This window comes from Xiphophorus couchianus, chromosome 3 (assembly GCF_001444195.1).
Source record: "Xiphophorus couchianus chromosome 3, X_couchianus-1.0, whole genome shotgun sequence".
Lineage (NCBI taxonomy): Eukaryota > Metazoa > Chordata > Actinopteri > Cyprinodontiformes > Poeciliidae > Xiphophorus > Xiphophorus couchianus.
Genome location: NC_040230.1, coordinates 5,419,498 through 5,443,083, shown reverse-complemented (window position 1 = coordinate 5,443,083; position 23,586 = coordinate 5,419,498). Strand labels below are relative to the sequence as shown.

The window sequence follows — 23,586 nt, the reverse complement described above, 5'->3', positions numbered from 1 at the left end:
AAAAGGTAACTAACATGATTTTAAAACTCAGTCATAATTTCCTTTGTGAGGTCATTAAGGATCTCTCTGGAGCCAAATATGCCTTTAGCTTTAGCAGAAGAGAGACATAACTGCACAACTTTCAAACTTTGATTTCTAAGGAAGTAGAAGATGAAGTTCTGATAAATTTTTCAAATCCATTGATTAAGAAAAATAAAGAAATATTTCAGAATTACTGTATATAATATATTTTTTTAATGATATTTTCTCTTCGGAGCCCCAAAAGCAGGTCCAACTGCATGAAATCACATTTCAGTAAAAACTGCAATGCATCAGTTCAGAATTATGCAACAGAGAAAGCATCTTAACAACAGCTCAGAGAAGCATTGTGGGAAATGTAGGACTCAGCTTATCACAGTTTGCTGTAAAAGTCAAGATTTATTTCAAAATGCACATTAGAAATACAACTTCCTTTAAGCCTGTTGCAGGATTGGAGACTTTTAACAGACAGCAGAAATAATCCATCTTCAGTCTTCATGAGCGATGATTGTTTTGTTGATGTCACCTCTCTTCACGCCTGCAGGAGCTGTCCCACAAAGGCAGGGTTCCTGTCCCGAATCAAGGCTGATGCGATGTCAGCGACCCGTGAAGCCGACCTGTCCCACTGCTCTGAGTCCTGCAGAGACACAAGGAAAGACCAGGACAGAAAGGTCAAGACTCAAAGGCAGCAATCTGCTACTCCAATCCAGGACTGAAAGATTAAAGCTTTCCTTTTTAGCAGCTGCGTTTCCAAGTGGTGGTTTTTCAAGTGTATCGAAATGGATGTACTTTGTAAAACTGCAATGGAAACTTTTTTCTTTACATCATTTGATCAACAACCAGATGTTACTACTGGCAGAAATGACAAAGAAGACGTCAGAAAGCAGTAGTAGGAGTATGGATGATGGTTTGTTTTTGTGTTGTTTTTTTTTTGGACAATGCGCAGCTGGTTCCATCAGAGCTCTCACAGCATCGCGCAGTTCATAAAACGTTGTGTGTTGAATCCATCGCTCTTTAGTAAAATCACCTACTACAATTTCCCCAAAATGACGCAAACGTAGCTGCTCTCAGATTTAAAGGGCTTTGTCGCTCCAATGCCTGAATAAGACGCCGACATCTCCTCTGTATTTTCAGTTCAGGATCTCAGTTTGTTAGTTTTAATTTTTCCACCTACTTTTGGAGATCTGACTACTGCATCTCAGCGAAGTTAGGATCCAACAACCAAAAGTTTAAAATTTACAAAATATTCAGAAAACAGTGCGAAATGACACAAAAGAACTAAAATCAGTGTGTAAAGCCCATTTGTCTTCAGCAACGCCACCAGTAGATGTGATGTTTTATATTCATATCCATATTTCCTGTAAGAGGTCCTGAAATTAGCAGTTAGTTTTTGAAATCTTTATGTTTCTCCTGCCTGCAGAGGTAATCTTCTTTAATTTACACAAGGAAGTAATTTTGCAAAAGAGAGAGGAAAGAAATACCACATAATTAAAAGAAATTTCACTTTCCTTTTTACCCTGAACTCCTCAGGGGCTTCTGAACCGGTACGACCCACTTTGAAATTTATAGTGCATGATATTAGACAGATCTGCTGCAAACCACACATTAAGACAAACAAGACCTCACATTTGTTCTTAGAAGGGCTCCAGTGTTGTGGTTGTTTTGCTTTTGTGATTCCTCTCTTCTGTAACGTTTTTTTCTCTTCACTGTAGACCGGCTGCATGATGCACTTTTAATAGTTTTCACTCTCCTGACTTCATTCCTCCGTCTGCAGCGACTCTGCTTTGATTTAGTGTTTAGATGAGGCCCAGGGGAGACGTCTGTTTTCCTTTTTTTTTAAGAAACCGCAGAAAAGAGTTTGACTTCGTCTTAGCCGTTCTGCACCGAGACATGCTACAAGCTCCGACTGGATTATTCATAAATATCCTCTGGACTTTTAAGCGTTTGATGCAGAAAATAATAAAAATATTTACTGAATTTTGTAAAGATGAGAAACTGTGAAGCTGACTGGAAAACACAGAACAGGCGAATGAGGATATTTTTTTTGCTTTGCACTATAGAGGAAACATTTTTACGCATTTTATCTATTAAATCAAACAACACAACATTAGATTTTACAGCAACAGGCCCACAGCATCACAGACCCTCCACCATACCCAACAGTGGCACTTTTCTTTACTTCACATTAGACTCCATTTAGAGTATTTGTTACAAAAAGTTCAATTTAATCTAATCTGAGCTAAAAGTCCAATGAAATTTTAAAAAATTTAATTACATTTTAATCAAGTTGATATTTTCAAGCAGCATATTTTCTGATCTATTTAATTAGATTTTTTTTTACAGCACCTTAAACTGTTTAATAATGTTCCAGCCACAAACTTTAATGCTTCACCTGACCTTTTATGTCTTCCTTCTTTCTTTATTGTTAAGTACAAACCAAAACAGAACACTAATAGCTCTGGTCATTTCAATAACCTGAGCTAATTTGAAATGCACGACCCAAAACGGGCCGTTAATAAGATAAAACAATTTAAAAGACATTAAAACAACATAGAAACACAAAATGTCAAACATAACAATCCTAAATGTGTAAATCTGATAAACCAACACAAAGTACTAAATGATTTAGAATGAGAAAATATATATAGACACGTAAAAATTGTAAAAGTTTGACCGGCATGTGAAACGTCTAAATAAAATCGTCTGCAAGTTTCATTTGCATGTAGGAGAAGTTTGAGTGCAGGAATTGGATTTAAATGGGAGTATTTGTGTCAGCAGCAATAATCTGAAAGCAAACATTTAGATTTTATAGGCTCTTAAATGTTTGAAAGAAAACCTCCTAGAAATGTCAGTTAATGATCTCCCTGGGTGATACTTTTCTGCACTGAATAAATGCATGAAAATATAAAAAATATATTTATTCAACCATCTTTAAAAGAGGCATTAATGGTACAATACACATTCAGGTTAAAGTTCAAACAAGATTATGCAAAGTTCATGAGTGAAACACTGACATGGGTTTTTACTAAAGACTTTAACACAGTTTGGCTGCTTGGAAGGAAACTATAAAATGGTGCACTATATAATATTTAGCAATTTATCTTAGCACATCAAGCACAACCTCAAAATAACAGAGAGAAATTTCTATCCAGATCTAGAAATAACATTTTCTTTAGTCTTTTATTGACTTCATTACTTACTTTCACAGCAGCGGAACAAAAAGAAAGCTCAACTTCAGATCACCAAATTCTACTTCATTCATTAGACACAGAAGATGACAAAAAATAAGTATGTCTTTCACTTTCTCTGAATTTATCTATATTTACAGAGAATATCTTTGAAGAAGCAGAAGAAATGCACTGGAAAAATGTCGGGTTTTTTTTGTCTGTGGTTCAATCACTGCTACAAGGAGGACGATGTAAATCTGGTTGCATCTTTTCATCGTTTGTCAGATCAAAGCATTTTTTCAGACGTTATGTAAAAGCAGACGCATCTTCTTCACACAGAACGTGTTTAAAATCTCCAGATCATGAGACGGCTGCCACCCAGGCGCATTGACGACGACCATGGGAAAAAAAAAGGGATTGTTCTGTTCTCGTCCCGCATATTGAACACAGCTACAGCAATTAAGCTACAGCTAATGTCTACATTGTAGAGCTCTGTGGTCAGATACAAAGGGGCAAAAAAAAGCCCTGAACTTTGCACAAATTTCTTAAAAATAAGCAAATCACAAAGGCTGATCGGAGGATCAAAGTTGAAGACCTGTCTGGACTCCAGCAGTGAATCATTCCCAGCTTCAGAAATGTGGCTTTTGAAATATAAATCTTTCTTCATAAACATCATATTCAATCACCTAGTTGCTTGCACAGTGGAACAAAAATAAGACTTTAGTTTTTCATTGACTCGTGGCACAGCTTAAAGTAGTCGCTGGTACCGCTCTGGCTTAAAATGTGGTTGAATAAAACAAAAAAACCGAAATGGATAGAGTTACTTTACAGCAAAAGACTTTTGAGCACTCAAAGATGTTTGCGTGTTCATCTGCCCTTTGATTTAAATCTATGTAACTTTAAAGCAATTACCTACAGTGGAGCAATGGTATTTAGCCACATCGGCTAGAATCTACAAATACCTCCTGTGAAATGCTTCCAACTGTCTATTTTAGTAGTTCAAACACTAAATATACTCTAATCTGCATTAATATGCACAACAGAAACTGTCTTACCACTACTGCTAACACTAGCATCCAATCAACAACAAGGAAAATGAATGGCGCTCTTGGATTGGCTGCTTTGTAAATGCCAACCAAGAGTGTGTTAAGCTGTCTTGTTGGTACGTATTTCAGGTTCCCAATCTACATTTTGTTATCATTTTAGATGTGTTCGACAAAATAATCCACAAACAGGCAAATTTTCCGCAAAATATTTGGAGCTACATTCCACAGAAACATCCACGAATAAGCAGGGGATTCATCCCAAAACATTTTGGCGGCAAATAGTAGCACTGTACCTCTGTTGGCTATAAACTACTTTAAGACGGAGTTCCCAGTTTCTTCAGAGAGAGAGCAAAACAAGATTCAAAATCAGTAAAGTGGATAGGTCTATCTTATATGTGGAGTTTCTGAGAAGGTTTGAGAGAGTTTGGATCATGAATTTTTGAAGTTTCAGCAACATGAGCAGAATTAAAACAGGAGAAAAGCATGTTTGTGTGAGCAGGACTGCATCTGAAAGCAGAAAAATGAGAGCAAATCAGAACTGCTTTATGTGTGAGTGGAGTGTTTTGAGTGAGAGCAGCACATCTAAGTGAGAAGTCTGGCTTTTAGACCAAAAATGTTGGCGTTTTGTAGTTGAAGGAATCAGTGCCACACTATGGACTAGAACTGGTTTGAGATACCAGTTACTTCCAAAAGTCTGAGAGCAGAGAAAAGACGTTTGTGTGAGCAGAGAGATAAGAGGGAAGCAGGGCATATTTGAGCTCAAGTGTTGATTGTTTAGAGCAAAAAAAATTAGTTTTCTGTGTTTCTGTCTCTAAGTTAACATCCATGATTGGATGTGTCAGACACCAAACATTTGAAACGAGAACCCACGTACCAACAACGCTAAACATATGTAATCTGACCCTGGAGGATTTGCATGTCTTCATCCTCATGTCCCAGAAGCATGGATAAGAAGGTCAAGACCGAATCTCTGTGTCTGCTGCAGCGTTGTGACAAAAGAGTCCCGGTGTGGGACATCTGGTTTCATGAAATAAAACCTCAAGGAAGCTCTTAGATAAAACCCACAAGCAAATTAATCAGATTGATAGCTCTATTTTACATAATTGGCTGGATTTTGTTACCAACAATGTGGATTTAATTTTCACATGTTCCAAAAAAACTGCTCTTCAGGAGTGTTTTCTCTTTATTTTTAGAGCCTGTTTTTACAAGTTTCACTTTACCATTATTGGACATAAGGGATCCCTACTTTCCACTTCATAATGATTAACAGCCACAAATCCACACTTTGAGCATTACCCTGCCAGACAGATCATAATTTATATGCAATAGTGGAAGAACTATCATTAGCAGTGAGGATCGCATTAAATGGGAGAAAGTGACACACTTTTTTCCCAAAATTTATTGCAGAGCAGCTGTTACTTCCATTGCTGATTTGGCCAATCTCTTGGTGGCCTGGTGGAGTTTATGTATTTTCTTTTGCAGCAGAAAAGTCCAGTCCCATAAATTAACAGATAGCATTGTTAGAACGTCTAAACAGTGCTGTATATAATCTGATCAAGCAGCAACTAAAAGCAAAAAATAAAATAAAATAAAATGACTCCCATGTGCTGGAATGTGCAAACACACAAAGGCCGTCTCTGCGGTTACAAACGTATGGAAAGGAATTTCAATTATTAGCCTGTAGTTTTGCTAACTGTTGAAAGGGGAAAAAGTCTGACGAGACGTGACGCCACAGCCCTTTGAAATAAAAAGCAGAGGGAGAACGCAGGAGGAGACCAACGGGGGGACCACACAATAAGCAAAGAAAGTCTCTCACTCTTTACTCCTAAATGCCGCAGTTGCAATCAACCTTCCCATCTAAGACGAGCCTGCAGCAGATCTTCTGCCCCACAAGAAGGGGCCAACTTTGAAGCTGAAAAGTCCTAAATTTAGTACCTTTAATTGTGACAATTTGCACGTCAACTCTTCAATAGAAAAACCTGGCATGACGCCTGATCCAGGCACGCTGGAAAAGGCTGCTAGAGTCACACCAGCTACCATAAGTGACGCAGCCAAGAGCATTAGGAGTTTTTACTGCCTCATTTCATCATCCTAATATTTTACTGTCAAAGAACTAATAGTTTTTTCATCCACTTGAGGGCAGTCTCATTGCCAGGACTGAAGCCAGACGGCGTTCTCCACTCAGGGAGTATTAAAAGAAAGAGCAACCACCTGCCTTGAACCTTTCTGAACATTACTCTTGCATCTGTCCTTTCACAGATGCAGTCGTTTCCCTGAAAAATTCTCCCCACATGACCTGAGTGCTCCTGAAGCCCAGCGATACAATACTGGTAAAAACACCCATTGCATTAGTCTGCGCAAAGATAGTGTTTCAGGGATTGTGACAGCTCATCCCTGAGTGGGTTTTGTGGTCGTTGGGCTCTCTTCCTCTTCTCTGTGTTTAATGACGACAGGCAGTAGCTAGGGGGCTGAACTGAGAACAGAGACCCCAGGTTCAGTTACTGGTCAGAGAGAGCCCTGACTTTTACACGGCTGGCGAGGCTCAGATGACATTTTGTAAACACTGATATGTTTGGTTTGGAGGTACTGGAGTCAGCAAGGATCATTTTCATTATGTATGTAATTTAATGAACAGGGGTTGATTTATTTAGACCTTGATAAACTGATTTCTTGACAGAAAAGTAGTGAATGAACACCTAAACTTTAAATAAGGTTTGAGTAGGAAGGTTTTTATGCAATTATTGTTAATTAGGGAGTGACAATACACTCAACTTAGCAAACAAGACTATTCACATGATTAGAGCAATAAAAGCAAGGTGAAATTTTGCCAATGCTTTAAGCAAATCAAGACTTTTTGACTAAAAAAAAAGAGAAAAAAAATGAGTGTTTAATTGTCTACAAAGTTGGTTTTGTTTGAGGAGGTGTGAGTGCACAATCAAACTCTGATGCCGACCAAGAAGCGAACTTTGGTTCGCCTGAATACCTCAATTCGGTTGAAGTGAACTCTGGTGCAGTTCAAATGCATATGTGTATGTCAAGCTTACCAGAGGCTACTCTCAAAGCAGAAAGGAGACTGTAGCGCAGGGCATTCTGGGTAAATACAACCGAAACAAAACATGCGAGCAGGAGAAATGGCTTGTGGACTTTTACCAAAGACAAAAGAGAAATACTACAACCACTAAGATCTGATGCTGCGCCATTTTTGTTTACATTGCGTGAAGAAGGAAGTGGCACTCAGTGTCTTCTTCATGTTGATTCCTTCAGTGGTTCTTGGTGCAGCGCCACCACAGGCGAGGAGGGGGAACAGGTTTTTATTAATGAGTTTGGATTGTTTGACATTGCAGTGTGAAAGCGAATAGCAGCAGCTGAAAATGCAACAAATGTTGCAATTTTGGTCCCCAACCAAACAGGACAGTGAAAACACCTGATAGTCAACAAACTTTGCAAATGGAAATATTCTCGTTCTAATAAAATATAGTACCTGTATTTATTTCCTCACTCTGGCAGTTAAATGCTTTAGCAGCAAATAAAGCAGATTCTGATTTATTTATGCACATTAATATAGCTAATATAGCTTATTAATACTACACACTTAGTGCACATAATGTCTGAAGATTATAGAGCAGGTCTGTAACATAGTTTTACAAAATAAAGAAGTCACACATCTTGTCTATGAGGTTTTTCTTGTCTTCACTTGTAAATTGAAGTTGAAAGCATTTGACTATTTACTCCTCTACTGTCAGAGCACTGAGCTATAAACACAGGAGTTGGACCGAGCCAAGCTGAGAGACAGACAGCTGAAGCTGACATGAGATGACAGAAACATAACCATGAAGTGTCTCAGTGGAATGCGTTTTATTGAATTTTGCCAAAGTATTTGGATCGGCTGCCTCAGAGTCTGCCTCGCTTCATCTGAAAATTACTGTAATGTAGGAAAATGCAGACTACTGTCGTGCAGCATCCTCAGATTTTCCAAAGGTCCAAAGAGCCCAGCAGGTTTTTTTACCTTCTTTCTAAATCCCTCGGAGAACAAATGCTGCCACACAGCCCCTTCATGGTACAGTGATTTAGCTCTTTCAGTGCGGGTTTCCAAAATATCCTGTCTGGATCGGACAAACAAAAGTCACGTCTAACAGGTCCTCTCTTTCTGTTTACCCAGGACACTGAGCAGGTCTGCATTTCCACTGGATCCCCTCAGTGAGAAGTTTTTTAAACAAGCTCTGATGAGAGACGACTCTGTTTGAATTCACATCACTGAAAGACGAACCTCAAAACAGAGAACCGAACAATGGGACCTTAGATTCAGAGGTATGAAAGCATGAAGGCACGGGTTGGGTACACAACCACACACAGTCTCAGCGGATGCCTCGTTTACTTATCACACTGTATCCCTTACCCAGGGAAGCCAGGAGCGCTCCACCTCACGGGGCATCGGAGGTCAGCTGCAGGTGCAGGAGTATTTTTACAAAAAACTACATTTGTTAAAGCCTGATTTACATTCTGGATTAGTGTCCTCAGTTCCACCCCTGATGCAAGCAGGAGATTGTCATCACTGTGAGCTGAACACACAAACAGAGGTGCAACACTGTGTTTTTGTACTGTTGTCAAAATACCAGCATGCCACAGACTAAACAGCAGAGGGGGAACAGATAGCATTTTTTCCCTAGACAATGTGCGCAATCTCAAAAATCCAGGGCTAAGACATTTAAAAAGTTAAATGAAGGGTTAATGCAGATTTTTAACATAAAATGTTGAAATAATTTAGTAATTTATTCAATTGTCAAACTAAAAATAGACCACTTGCTGAAAGAACATAATCAGAGAAGTAATTAAGACAAAACTTTACAAAAAAATACATACATATTTGTATCAGATTTTTTTTTAAATTCCTCTTTGTGTCAAATTCAGTGGAGTAATTTTAGATTCACTTGGATCAAAATCTGTACCAAAAAAAATCTCCTGTAAACATCTTTTGCAATACAATTATTAAATGAACAAGCAGCAGTATGAAGACCAAATGACACAGCAGACAGGTCGCGGATGAAATTATGAAGAGGTTTAAATCATGATTTCCTTCCTTCTTATAACCCCCTCAAGAAAAAAAGGAAAATAAAAAATAGGGCATTGTAGTCCTGTCCTATAAAAAACTGAATTGTGCAAGATCCTTTTTATATTTTGAATCTAAAATGTTCTTTTTCTTCAAAAATCTGATTTTGTTTGTTTTAAGAAAATTTTCCAAGTTCAGTTTGTAACTGAACGGATAAAAAAAAAAAAAAAGACATTTAGCCTTCATGGCCTAAATCCATGGTCTACATGCAGAAAATATTCTGAACAAACAATCCCTGCAGCGAAACAGGGTGGTGGAGGTATCATGCTGTGGGGATGTTTTTCTTCAGCAGGGACAGGGAAGATGGATGGAGCTAAAAACAAGTTGTTAATGTTCATTTAGCTCTTTGTTGTTTAGTAATAAGGCAAACAGGATTATCTTCAGGTGTAAAAGGAGTCTGAATAAATATGCAGGCTATAATCTTTTTATTCTAAAACATTTGAAACGCGTGTATGCTTTTCTGTTACAAAAACCTGCAGTATTCCAACCCTCGAGGACACCGTTGCTCTACAGCATCTCCTCTGCTAAGGCAAATTGTGCTTTAATTTGTAACATCTAAACATTTCTCTTAGTTTTTAAGATGATTTTGAGTTGCACAAAAACTGCAGCAGCAGAGCTAAAAGGTAAAAGCAAAGGGATTCACTAACCTAAATGAAACTTGAGGTCGATGATCTGTGGGTGGCCAAAAACATTCAGAGACCAAGTGGCATAACTGATTTACATGCATGCTCACACACAGCCTCCGTGATTGACTGTTTACAAACTGATTGTTAGGAGCGGCGAGCATTAATCTTCCCGGAGCTCACGCCATCTGTTTGACATACAAATCCCCGCTTGGGGAGGCATCTCCTGGTCGTCTGAGTGAAGTCTCCTCAGCCCAAACAGGGAGCGCCTTCTGGTCTTTCTAATCTAAGAAATCAAAGCTGAATAAACACCGCTCTGGTATGTCTAATTCCTCGAAGCCAACTCCAGCGGTCAAGTTTCACACATACCACCCCGCATCTGGAGCCTTCTCAGCGGGGAAGATAAACGTTGATACCAAGCACGTCACAGCGGTGAAGGTTTCTCCATGATTCTGACTGCAGAGTTCTACAAATGCATGGAGGGTAACGATGCTTGTGTTTCAGTCTGTGTGGAGAAGCAGGTTCCCACAGAAGCTGCATCTCCATTACTAATATGAGCAAAATTCTGGCATTACAGTCCGCTAGTGTTGAAAAAATGCAATTGAGCAATTCTGTGGTTAATGAATAAGTCATTAAAAATTATGCTGCCTCCTTCCACTTCCTGTCGTCTTATTTGTCTTTTCTGCCAGTAGCAACATCCGTTTGTTGGGTAATACAGATTTCAGAATTATATCGTAATATTTTGTGGTAATATTATGATTACGACAAAAACAATGATAAAAAAAACTATTACTTAATTTTGAAGTAACTGTCCGGTTGTGACTGCAAAGCACAGCAGACAAATTCTGCTCTGGGCTGTAACGATTCCTCGAATGATTCAAGTTCCTCGATTATCAAAACTCCTCGAGGCAAATTACCTGCCTTGAAGCTTTGTTAAATTATGTTTTATTATTTAGCGCACTGTGTTCCAGCTGGGTGATTATTTGTGTTGCGCAACGTTCTCACTTCCACCTATGAGTTATTCGATTACTCGAGTAATCGTCAGAATAACCGATATAATACTTGATTACTAAAATAATTGTTTACAACAGCCCTACTCTGAAAAATCATTCCCATTTCAAATAGGATTCTTTAGGATGCCAGTTACTTAAAGAACTTGGATTTATATAATTAAGTTGCACATAAAGGCTTCATTTAATCATATTTTAAATTTACTGATATTTATTGATGCTGTCATTGGAAAAACAATGGTAAAAATAACATTTTAGTCAGATTTTTTTCATTAACAATTATTGACACAATGATAAATTGTTACAAGAAATGGTAAAAGATATGGTAAATGCCCAGAAATGCAATAATTCAGTCCCTGACATGTGTGGCTCATTCAGTGGAATAGCTGGAGAATATGTTGGAGTGTGTAAAAACCACAGTCTTCCTCAGTGAGGGTACAACTCTAGGAGTGTCACAGCAGCATCTTCGGCAGGTTGTGTATGGTTTCACTTGTCTCCTTTCAGGCCTCGATCCAAACAGGTAGAGGAGAATAGGCCTTTCTCTCCCTCTCCTTTACCTTCCTCTCCCTTTCTTCGTAATCTCTTCTCAGGTTCAGAAATCCCGGTCCGGGCTCTTTGAGGAGGAGGAAATATGGAGTTGGGAAAACATCAGGGCTCTCTCACTGCAGGGATTACAACACCCATATATCACGGTGACAACTCCCTTTTCAGCAGAAGACAAGTCACCAAGACCCTGTGGAGGAACGGATCGTATGACACTTACTTCCTGTCACAGGCGCAGACACTGATAGTTTTTACCGTCAGCGTTTTCACAACATCACCTCAGCGTACGAGGATCCGGTGTCTTGAGTGTTTCCCTGCCAACGTCTATAGACTTTCACACATCTGATGTTTGGCTTGTGGGCATTTTCAGAGACGCAACAACAAATGGAGAAAAGCTCGAGAGAAGGGCTTTGATCACAGGTAGTTCAAGAGGGACTGCTGTTAGATCCGCATGATGCAATAATCTCTTTCTCCTCTTACAGGCTAACATTGGCAGCTTACTGTTGGACACATTGCATCCGTAATACCATCGATCTAAAGCAAACAAAAATGGCGGAGAAAAAAAGAAAACAATTTCCCCAACTCTTGAGTGAAATGGATTTTACAGAATAGCTCAACTGTTCGAAAAAAAAAACTAAAATAAACTGTTTTTAAGACAAGCGGGCATTGGCAGTGAAAGACGACGGAGAGGTTTAACTGTTTATTCATCAATGTGACTACTATTAATTGCACTTCGAATATTGAGAGTAAATACTATTGTTGTTAAAACAAGAAACCCAGGTAAGACCGCTCCAAACGTCATCTCTACAGCTGTAACTCTGCCATGTGTGTGTAAATAAAGTACCTAATACTCAGGCATACTTAAGCTCCCCGTTTCAGTTCCATCAACAAATTCTTCTGTATGTACACGGAGGCCAAGGCTCCACATCATCTTTGTCAAGTTATCTTCCTGGCATACATCTTTATTCATTTGATGGCAGAGAATGTCCACAAAATTATTGTGGAGGAAGTAGGAATGATGACAATCAGAGGTGGAGACCAATCTGGCTCTACAAATGTTCTAAAAAGAAAGTCCCTTGCCACTGATCGATTTCGTCTGGCTTTTTTTTTTTTATATCAGACAATCATAAATGGCAAAGCTTGTTGCTCCAAACACCAAGTTAACCTTTGTCAAATCACGTTTGGTATAAAAGCAGCACAACAAGCTATAAAGAAGCACATTTACAGATAGAACAGTGTATCAAAAAATTAACTTCCCCTGAGCAGATGTCTGGTACGCAGCATCATTAAGTATTTGCAGCTTGCTCTGAAATCCAAAAGAAAATATGTGTTGACACTTCCAGTAGAAAAACCAGATCGGCCTTTGCCAAGAACAGAAAATGTAATCCAGATTTTGTTGTCAAGTCTAACTCACAACGTATTAGTTCTCAAGAGATCGAACAGAAGAATGACTTTCTGAGTCCCTGCAAGGCTCACACATTGAGGAATTGATTAACTACTAATAACAGATTTCTGGGGTGATTTTAACAAATTTCTAAAAACATTAACCCGGATCTAATAAAGGCATCTGGGAGACGTTATCCTCATTACAACAAAAGGTTAGCAATGATTTATATTAGCCTGTTTTCTGTTCCACTATCTCAGGCTGAAGCATTTTATCATGGTGAAACACACGTCATCTCTTTCCAATCTTGTTTTATCATTTTTTCTGTCCTGTCAGAGAAGGGGAATGGGTTGACAAATTATCAGCATTAGTCTCCATAATTCTGAGGAAAACCACAATGTCCAACATCTGACACCAGAATCAAACTCATATGTGGGACAGCAGTGTTTTGCTCGCCTAACCAGCGAGGAAAAACGTCTCCTTTTAATTAGAACCAATACACCTCACCGTCTCGCCAACCACAAACAAATCCAGGCAGCTTTCAACTCACCATTTAAAGGTCATATATTGTCATATTTCAGAGCTAGAAAACCAAAAATCTTGAAAGCCGGAACATGCATGTATATAAAAGAAAAACCAATTTAAGTCCAAATTTTAAAACCCACAGTTCTAATATTTCTTTGGTAGATCACAAGGATTTCTGTAGAAACCAACTTTTATTAGTACCAACAGGGATTAAGTATACATAAATCACAATCAGATTTTCCACAGGGTTTTTACTAGGGCTGAAACAATTAATCAAATTAATCGAGAATAATTTGACATATCGAATTTATCATCAATTACATAAGTAACTGATTAATAGTTAATTGGAGCATACAGACTCAAAAAAACGCAATCTTCTCAAACAACAACAACAACATACTCAGAGCAGTAAGCCAAAACTGTAGATATAATGTATTCAAATGCTGTAAAAAAAAAAAAAAAATCATATTAAGCATCTTTTACTGTCCATTTTCCAGTCCAAAAAATAATCAACATTTTAGCAGACAATATATAAATATATATATATATTTTACTACAGATACATTCTTTGCTACAAATAATCAAGCATTCATTAATGGAATCCTATGTTGTTGAAATTCAGGCAATACCACTTGTATTTTCTAAAAAGTAATTGAATTATTTCAAATTTTGTGTAAAAAGGCTTAAGTGGTTAAATGAAAAATCTGCCATCCAATCGTCAGAATAATTGATAGAATAATCGATTAATAAAATAATCATTAGTTGAAACCCTAGTTTTTAAGTATTTTTAAAACATTCTTCCTTGATACAACAAGAATCCTGCAATAAAGGAAGGAACAACGCGACTTTGGAGGATGTAGGCAGAGGAAAGACTTTAGTCGCTCGGCAAGGTTGGTGGAATCAACTAACTAGCCACTCTTTGGTTGCCTAGCAACTCACTCATTCTTTGGTTACCTAGCAACCACTTGTTGAGTAACTCGCGCAGGAGCAGTTATAAGAGTTTGCCACTGTACCTCATCAAAATGATTAAACCCAAAAACTAATCGATGATTATCGATAGACTGATATGAAATGTTTATATTGTGATACGTTTTTCAGCCCTACATTATAATAGCTCTGTTTTTACGTTTTAAGTGTGCACTGTCAGAAAAAAAAAAAACATTACTAATATCTGCGGATTACCAACTGCTTTTTGCAAATGTTCTTTCCTTCAACATTTAGCAATAACTAGCTGCGTCTGAGCCAAAATCAGCGACAGCAGACTTATTGTCTCATAATTGGCCACATGTCTAGCATTAGCTAATGCACATCCAAACAACAAAGCTGGCCAGAATAGGAAAAGAAATTACGCCTATTTGAGCACTGCCTGATTTTCTGCCAGTCTGTTGAGTCTTAAAGCTACAAGCCCCAAAGGCTTCTTCCTCCTCACTATAAACATAATAAATCATCAGATAAATCAAATTTGACTGGAGGAGTTTGTTATCGCTACTTTTGTTTTGGATTTGATGCCGGTTATGTTTCGCTTTCCAAACACAACATCGTCCCCCTGCAGCATCTTTCAGCTAACTTCGTAGCTGATTTGTAGCCCTTTTTTTTTTTTTCTTGTCCAATGATCTTTCCTAAAATAAATCGAAAGTGTTGTAAAAATTATCATACATAACCTTTAATAGTTTTTTTAAGTAAAGAAGGTTTGAATAAACCCGGCCTGCTAAAACATCTCCTCGCCTGAGGCTTTGACGCTTTAAGCACTGATTTGTAAAGTCATGCAGCTGCCAGGAAAGCCTCATTTGTCATAAGACTGCAATCAGCCATGAACATAAATCTTGATGAATGTCAAATGTAAGGCCAAAGTAGTCATGAATATTCAACATTTGTCTTGGGTTTCCTGCACAAATCTGTCTTAAAAAAGCTAATTTTTTATTTGATAGCTCTGGTAGCCTGAAACCAGACTCTTCTCCCACTGAAAGATGAATATCTCTAAATTTATGTAATCCTGTAATTACTGAGTCGTAACTCATGGATTTTAAGTCAGCCACATCCACTTTAATGATCTCAGTGCAAGTTTGGCTGACTTCGCAGAGGATTCCCATGACACAAGGTTCAAACAAAGTGCCTTGGCCAACATGACGCTTTACACCTAAAGCACCTTTCTGTCCGTTTTATCTCTCTGGCTTTCAGTTCAGACGTACAGCGTCGGAAAGGAAGAACGCTGATATCCTGTTCTTTGAATCACACAGATTGCCCGACATCTTTTCCCACTTGCACACAAAAGGTGGCGAGCAGAACTTTGCTCATACAGACGATAAAGACAGCAACCTTGCCTGAAGCCAAGACATTTGAACAAAACACTTTAAAAGACGTTTCCCATCTTGTTTTGTTTGGCCTCTCCCTAAATGTGCATTCCTCAGGAAGTCTGAGCGCTCCTAATGAAACGAAACAAAAGAAAAAAAGGGAAGTGTGAAAAGACAAAGCCCTTACCTCAGGCTGATGAAGCCGGATGCCGTAGAGAAGAATATTTCGGGGCCTAGCTGTTGAGGCCAGGTCTATCAGCGCAGCAGACTCCGTCGCTCTCCTGCTGGTAGATGGCTCCTCTGTGACACTCAAATGCATCTATTTTTAAAAAAAAAGTATTTAAAAAACAGGGGCAGGTTATTTTGCTTTATTTTATTTCCAAAATAATCCCAGAGACACATGTTATCCTTAAGAAGTCTCAGCTAATTAGGAGAAACAATTCAAAGCTGTCAGTTTGTTTTCTTTAAAAAAAAATTATGATTTCAATCTATTTTAATATCAATCTCACATTTTAAAATTGATTAGTGAGCAAATTAGAAGGATTTTATTCACTGAGTCACGCAGGGCCAAACCTCCACACAAATCTGTCTGAATATAAAAAAATATGGGGAACAAAAGATACTGAAGACTGAAAAGAAAGCATTTTTCAGACCAGAATAAGTGAACAGAGATGCGTCCAAAATCAGGTGAAAACGATGAATTTAAATGACTGATGGGTCTTTTAAGTTTGGATGTAATGATTCATATTAACCATGTGTTTTTCAACTTCAATCATGTTTGATAACAGACTATCATGTTAGCATTGTGCTTTAGCATTAGCAGAACTAATGTTTAATGCCGGTGCTTCAGGGTTAGCATAATTAACTTTTTAGCTAGCAGTACTCAACACTTTTCATTTGTTGATATTTTTGTGAATACAAAAATATCAACAAAGAAGCTAACAGAATGTCTTGTTAAAAAAAATCCATGGTTTTAATAATCCAGGTGTTGTTCTGGTGGAAATGCAAATTTCAGTCGGCGTTGCATTGATAAAGCCAGTAATAAATCCAAACTATTGCATCAAATCACAGGTGATATTCTGCCAAAGTTGTTTGATGTACAAGTTGACCATGCTGAAAAGTAAATATTTTAAAAGCATAATTAAAGAATTAATATTACATTCAAGGCCATAAAAAATTCTCACTGAAAGTGCAGCTCTTCTCACTGTCAGGTAAAAACCATGAATAACCTATTTTCTGTTGGTTAAGTTCTTTAATTGGAAGGTTTCTGGCTTAATCATCACCTTCCTTTCTCCCTTATTGAGTTATTTTATCAATTTCCATGTGAAAACAAACTTGTCACTGATTTCTATTTTATTTCTGAAGGCCTGAATGTGAAGGAGCTAAATAGCTTCATAGGACTTAATCTGATCTCCCTCCAATAGAAGCAGTTTCATATTCCTGCTTGCATTCATCTACATGCAATAAAAGCGAATTTTTATTAATAAAACTCATGATTGATATCTCAACCTCCCAACCCAATATTTGTCATTGGAACAGAGCGTCCAGCTCATTTATTTGTGTCCTGACTTTGTTTGCAGCCACATCAGCTCAAGGCCCAGCTGCACTTATAATGACCAAATTCTCAGAATGTCTTATTGTCTCTGCTTTCAACCCAAGACAAACAAGAGCTGTTTATGCAAATAAACTTTTCACATATAAACTAAAGGAAAACAACCTTGAAATGAATAAATAAACCGCAGACGGCTCTGTTTGCCTTTAAGGTTAAGGACAGAATGTATTTGGTCTTGCTGTGACAGACAGCGGTGGATGCCCTACTAATGAAGCCATCAGTGACTAAATCTCCAATAAAAATAACACTCTGTGACATTTACACTCATTTCATTAGAGTGGTTTTATGTAATGTGTTTTTGAGCACATGTTCCAAAGCTGGGAACAAGTTTCCAAGATTTTGGTCATCTGGGGAGAAAAGTTAAAAAGTTTAGACTGCCTTCATTAGATGAAGAGATGAACTTTTCTCCCTCTGAAACTGCAGAGGCGTTGCTGTGGGTTTTGTTCCTTTGCTGTATCAATGAGTGGTCCAGATGACAAAATGTGAAAAAAGTCATTATTTTAAAATATCTGAATCAATTGGGCTCACTGTTAAACTATATTAATAACATATATTATTAACAACACTCTGTAGCCACAGCAACAGAGCCTGATTGCACTCTGTAGCCTGATTTTACACCCAGACCTGCAGAATAATACAAATAACACTTTTATACAACCTTCCTATCAACAGAAAGTAGGCAGGAAGACCTCAAAAAGCAACACATTCAATCAAGAAAAAATTAGAGAAAAACATACTGACATCAGTCTTGAAAGGATTACCAAGTCATTTCTTGTCAATTTCTCCTAAACTTAAAGGGAACCTATTATTAAAAATTCACTTTTTGTACATAACACTTCCATTTGAGTCTCAGCAGACTGAAGGTTTATGGTCATTGTGTTCTGGAGGATAAAGGTTCAGGTTGGCAAGAAGGAAATGTCTTAACAGATTAGAACAATTAGTTTTAAAACACATATCAAAGCGTCGACATGGCTGTAGAGTCCTGGCTGTTGACTCACCCAGATGATCACTGCTGGGTTGAGAAGAGCTCGATTTCCTGCCTCTAACGCCACAATTATGGCCTCCACTTCTGAAGGGCAAAATGGATCGACCTGGAGATCGACGAAAGCAATTATTAAAGAAGATGGGTACAGGTAGTTGTTGCTTGGATGTGTTTTAACTTTATTAGATTGAAAGGGAAACTCACAGAAACCTTAATGAAGTTCCAGTCTTCCAGCAGATGCCTGGCGTTGCCTCCCATCAGATCTGGCGTGACGTTCAGCTCCTGCAGGGATATTTCAAACCTTCAAATGACGACTGGTGCATTCGAGGTCAAGACAAAAAAACTGACTTCAGTGCTTTAGGAACCTTCTGGTTCTCGTCCCTTTCACTCCTTTGGTTATAACCACCTGCTTTCCTGCCATTTATAATTACATGTTTACAGAAATTAAAAGCCAGAATGCTCTATAGGGCCTGTACTCGTTCTTTTAGTCAAGGTGGCAAAAGCAAGAAAAAAACATTCACCCTGGCAGAACATTTCATACTTCACAAAAATTAAAGTGCAGAACTCTTGGGAAGTTTCATAGGTTCTTCCTGCTGCAGCATTTGTGTTTAATAATTGCAAGACACAGTTGATGTGTCCGGAACAAGCTGCAAGAAAAAGACTGATGCCACTTTGTTCTTGTAGACCTCCAAGAAAGAGGAGATGTATCTGTTCTTGTGGAATATATACTGGTCTTTATGGAACATCTGCAGTAATAGAAAAAAAGGTTTTGTAGTTATACAATGCAAATGATGTGTTTTGCAAATTCTCCAGCATTACCGTTTTATGCTAACAGTTCACAAATGTGCCCAGTACTTTAACGGATATTCAATGCATAGAAAATTATCAACTTCATCCATCCATCCATCCATTTTCTGTTCACCCTTGTCCCTAATGGGGACAAGGGTGAACCCAGGGTTGCTGGTGTCTATCTCCAGCTACGTTCCGGGCGAGAGGCGGGGTACACCCTGGACAGGTCGCCAGTCTGTCGCAGGGCAACACAAAGACATACAGGACAAACAACCATTCACACACACACTCACCCCTAGGGAGAATTTAGATAGACCAATTAACCTAACAGTCATGTTTTTGGACTGTGGGAGGAAGCCAGAGAACCCGGAGAGAACCCACGCATGCACAGGGAGAACATGCAAACTCCATACAGAAAGACCCCGGGCCGGGAATCGAACCCAGGACCTTCTTGCTGCAAGGCAACAGTGCTACCAACTGCTCCACTGTGCAGCCCAAATTATCAACTTGTGACATTTATTTTAATAAAAACAAAAACATTTACAGTGTTTTTTTCTTGATGATCCAGTACATACACTATAATCATAAGTCACACGCAGGTGATTTTGTAAAAAAAAAAAAAAAAGAGCAGTGGAGGACTGTGATTAGAGGGATTAGTGGACTGATTGCAATAAAAGAGAAGCAGATGTGCTTGACATCTTTGGATTCCTTTATTTGAAATGATTATTTAGAAAAGAAAGTGTCAACAAGATCTAAAGAAAAACTTTTTGCAGTCGAAAAGTATAAAGCGGACTTCTTGAAAACATTTATTAATGTCTGAATGTGGTTGAAAAATTGCTCAGGTTAATAAAATAAGTTACCAGGGCCTAACAGTCTCTTCCCAATTCAAGGACAGGGGACATCGCAACAAATGAAGAATAGTATGAAAGTATTCTGCAAGAGAAACTTCTTCTAACTTTCCAGGGAAACATGATGAGCAACAATGTCTCAGGAAAAATAATAAAAGCAGAACAAAGATCTGAACATTCAAATTTTGACCGAGAAGCAAACAAACAGATCAACTTCAGAAGACGAAGAAACACATTAAGTATCAACTCTTCTGATAAATTAGCTGTATTTGCTAATAAAGGCCTTTAAAACCATTTGTGTCTGCAGAAACATTTCACTATGACTGTAGTTAGTAGTCATTATTGCTCTTTTCGCCTCCTGCTGTGTCAGAAAACATTACTTCTTGGGCAAAATTAAAAAGTAAAACCTACACGCAAGCCAAGTTAAATTACATTACGGTGAAAATTGAGTAAAATCACGATACATCCAAGAACTATAAAAACTTTTATGCCAAAACAGCCCCAACATGGAGGTACTGATGTTTCCAGTGAGTTCTGGCCTTGGTGACATAAAGCAACCAGATCACCCAATGAATTCATTTACCAATCATCTCTTCTGTTTTGCATCTAATTATGCTCTAAAACTGAAATGTCATGCTTGCATAAAATAAACACCATAATAGACATCCAGAAGCTGTCTTTGGCAGTGAAACACAGTTTGTTCTACCCAAACGAAGTAATGGAAAGCAATTGAAAATCTGTAATGGTTATGGGAAGCATGTGTTGGGGGCTAGTGGAGATAGATAACAGCTCACTGTCTATGGAGAAAAATCTGTTCAGTCCAACGTGTAAAAGATTTGCAAGCTTTGAACAGAGAAACTGGCATGATTTAAACCAGGATGGCAGTGAAATCCTGAAGTAGACGTGTTTGTTTAAGATCACGCTTGGAGAGAAACCGCTAAGCTCTCAACACTGCAGGAACTTAGAAGTTGCAGTAAGTTTTAAATTTAAAACGAAACCTGAAACCATAACATATTTCTACTGTAATATTGCTTTGGAAGTACAGGGGGACGGTACTGATCTAAGGAGATGAGAAAAAAACTAGCGTGAGCTTGAAATTGAAATGATAAACGATTTGTTCATCAGTTGAACAAGAACTCATTAAAGCTAGACAAATAAAAGCGCAACGTACCAATACAGATAATTAATAAGCGTGAAAATAATCGAACTGGAAGGTGTTGCAATGACAAACAGAGACAGTAAGAGATGTGAGTTGTGGCTTCAAAGAAAGATTTAAGGTATTGCCAGAATTGACTGGAGCACCAAGTAGTCAAAACAGTGAGTGAAGGTTGGATGCCTGTAGAAATGTGATACAGAATTACTAAATTGTAAAATATTTCTTTTATTGTTTCAGTCTTTTTTAAGAGTAAAATATGATTGATGTCTCTTTATTATGTGACAAAAACAAGGCTGAAAGATTGTTTTAAAGACCTCACCATGTTTACCGTAACAATCCTGGTTGTAGTCCGTTACATGTTGCTGACAACACTCCTCTGAATCTAAAGAAATCCCAAATCATTTTATTCCATAGTCTTCCTCTCTCTGCTAGCATGCGCCGCCAATTTCTCCACCTGCACACAAACCCAAACTACTTATCCCTGTGTTAGATCCACAAATGGCGCTGGGACAAAAGTAATTTTTCATCTTCCGCCTCCTGTACTTGTCTTTCATCCCCTCCATTATTCTTCCTCCTTTTCCAAACCCAGTGAAAAGGATGGATCTGGTTCCTTACAGGCACACCGGAAAGCCTCGGCCCCACAGGCCACCTGAGCACAGCTGGGAATCTCTCCAGACAGCCGATCCAAAGGAGCCGACAGAGGCTCCAATACATCACCGAGGCTCTGTTCAGCGCCGCACAGTGAGAGGCGCGCGCTCTGGCACCGGATCATGGAGAACTTGGAGCGGGTTTAAAGGAGGATGAACTCTTTAGATCACTTCAGAACATTAAAATTAAAATGTGCAGTGTTCTGCCACCAATCTCTACTGTCAGCGGTTACACCCAGGGAAGATAAATACAGATGTGCAAGATAAAGGAGACATGTCTCCAAATATGAAGACTGGCTTAGGGTGTTGTGAACATGTGGTGAAATACACTAGAAATCTAAGGAGAGTTGTTTGGGAAACCATAACAAAAAGCGGTCAAATGTTCTGTCTTTAGCTTCCAAATCCCGTCACAAAGCAAACAGCTTCAAGAGTTTTGGGATTTTTGACGAAGCTGACGATGATGAACTGCTGTGTCAAGTCTTTTTCAGTGCATTCCACAGATTCTCAATGGAGTTCAGGTCTAGACTCTAAATTTTCACATCCTGACAGACTGGCGACAACCAACCAGACACTGTGACTGAAGATAAAGTACCCAAAACAGACAAGATATAATTAATCATCTCAAATGACTGAAAGATCAACAAAGATTACAGGAAGCTAAAGAATTACCAAGGAAGAAAAGTGGAGCTCAGATTCTAGCTTGGTGCTTCCAGAGTTTAGATCCTTGTATTAGAAAAGAGGTTGGTGCAAATAACAAAAAATATATTTGAATTTTGTTTTAAGTAGCACAGTTTTGATGACATAGTAACTTGATGCCAAACAACTGCACTGCAAAAACACAAAATCTTACCAAGTATTTTTGTTTAGTTTCTAGTGCAAATATCTTAGCAAACCTTAAATAAGACTAAACCAACTTACAAGTAACTTTTTAGTTGACTTTTAATTCCTTAATATTCCTCCTGGATGAAAATCTCACCAAGTGAGCAGAGAGTTTTGCAAGCAAAGATTTGCTCTGAGCAGAGACTAAGTGTGAGCGCAAGGAGAAGTTTTGAGTGCCATCATTACAAGTTTTGAGAAGAAAGACATGAAGTCCTGCTTTCAAAATAAAAATGCAAGCAAAAGTATTAAAAGTTTTGAGAAGGAAAGACATGAAGTTCTGCTTTGAGACTGAATATGTGTGCTCTTATTCCTCCATACTCAACCAATTAATCAAATTTTGAATAGCAAATTAAACTGTAAAATGTATTTTATTCTCTTCATTTTTTATTTTGTATTCAGTAACCAGAGATTTATTTTTTATAATATTTTGTGTGTTCAAGTTGAATAACATGAGAAAAACAATATTCTGTTTATTCAGGCAGTATTTTATACAGCTAATGTAAAACAATGTTTTTGTTTTTATTTTAGCATATTATAAAATTAAATTAGCCCTTAATGTTATTGAAAGATGTTAACCCTCTAGACAACAAGAGAAAACTAATTTTTATAAGAAAATGGCCGCTTACCCATAAGATCAATCAACTTTAGATTAACTCAGTAATTGATAACTTGCTTCCTAAGGCGATATCTCTTTTATATTGGGCAAATCTACCTGCAGGTATTGATAAAGTCACATTGACCTTTAAATTCTTGAGGTTTTTAACATATTTTCTGCATCACAGCCATCTGAATCTGTCAGCAGCTGTTCATCAGGGATCAGTTTCATGTTCTCATTACGGTTGCAGAACGTGTTACCTTTCATATATTTCACAAGAAGCAGTTTCTATTTTTATACCTGGATGGTTTTCATCCTTTTACGGTGTAAAAGTCCTGGTCCAACAGAGCTGAATCAAATGCCT

The 23,586-nt window shown here is 38.0% G+C and overlaps 1 protein-coding gene across 2 annotated transcripts in view; it reads right to left on the bottom strand.

Moving 5' to 3' along the window:
- Positions 1-211: 211 nt before the first annotated feature.
- crppa (CDP-L-ribitol pyrophosphorylase A) overlaps positions 212-23,586 on the bottom strand; it is a 39,810-nt gene continuing 16,435 nt past the window's right edge. Inside the window, exons 7-10 of one of the 2 annotated variants that reach the window (XM_028013326.1) lie at positions 18,513-18,590; positions 18,325-18,417; positions 15,902-16,033; positions 212-655 (exon numbers count right to left, since the gene is read on the bottom strand). In XM_028013326.1, coding sequence (XP_027869127.1) covers positions 551-655; positions 15,902-16,033; positions 18,325-18,417; positions 18,513-18,590 — 408 coding nt within the window. In that variant the 3' untranslated portion in view covers positions 212-550. Of the gene's footprint in view, positions 656-11,270; positions 11,634-15,901; positions 16,034-18,324; positions 18,418-18,512; positions 18,591-23,586 lie in introns of those variants that run through there. The other variant, XM_028013327.1, reaches the window with a different exon arrangement.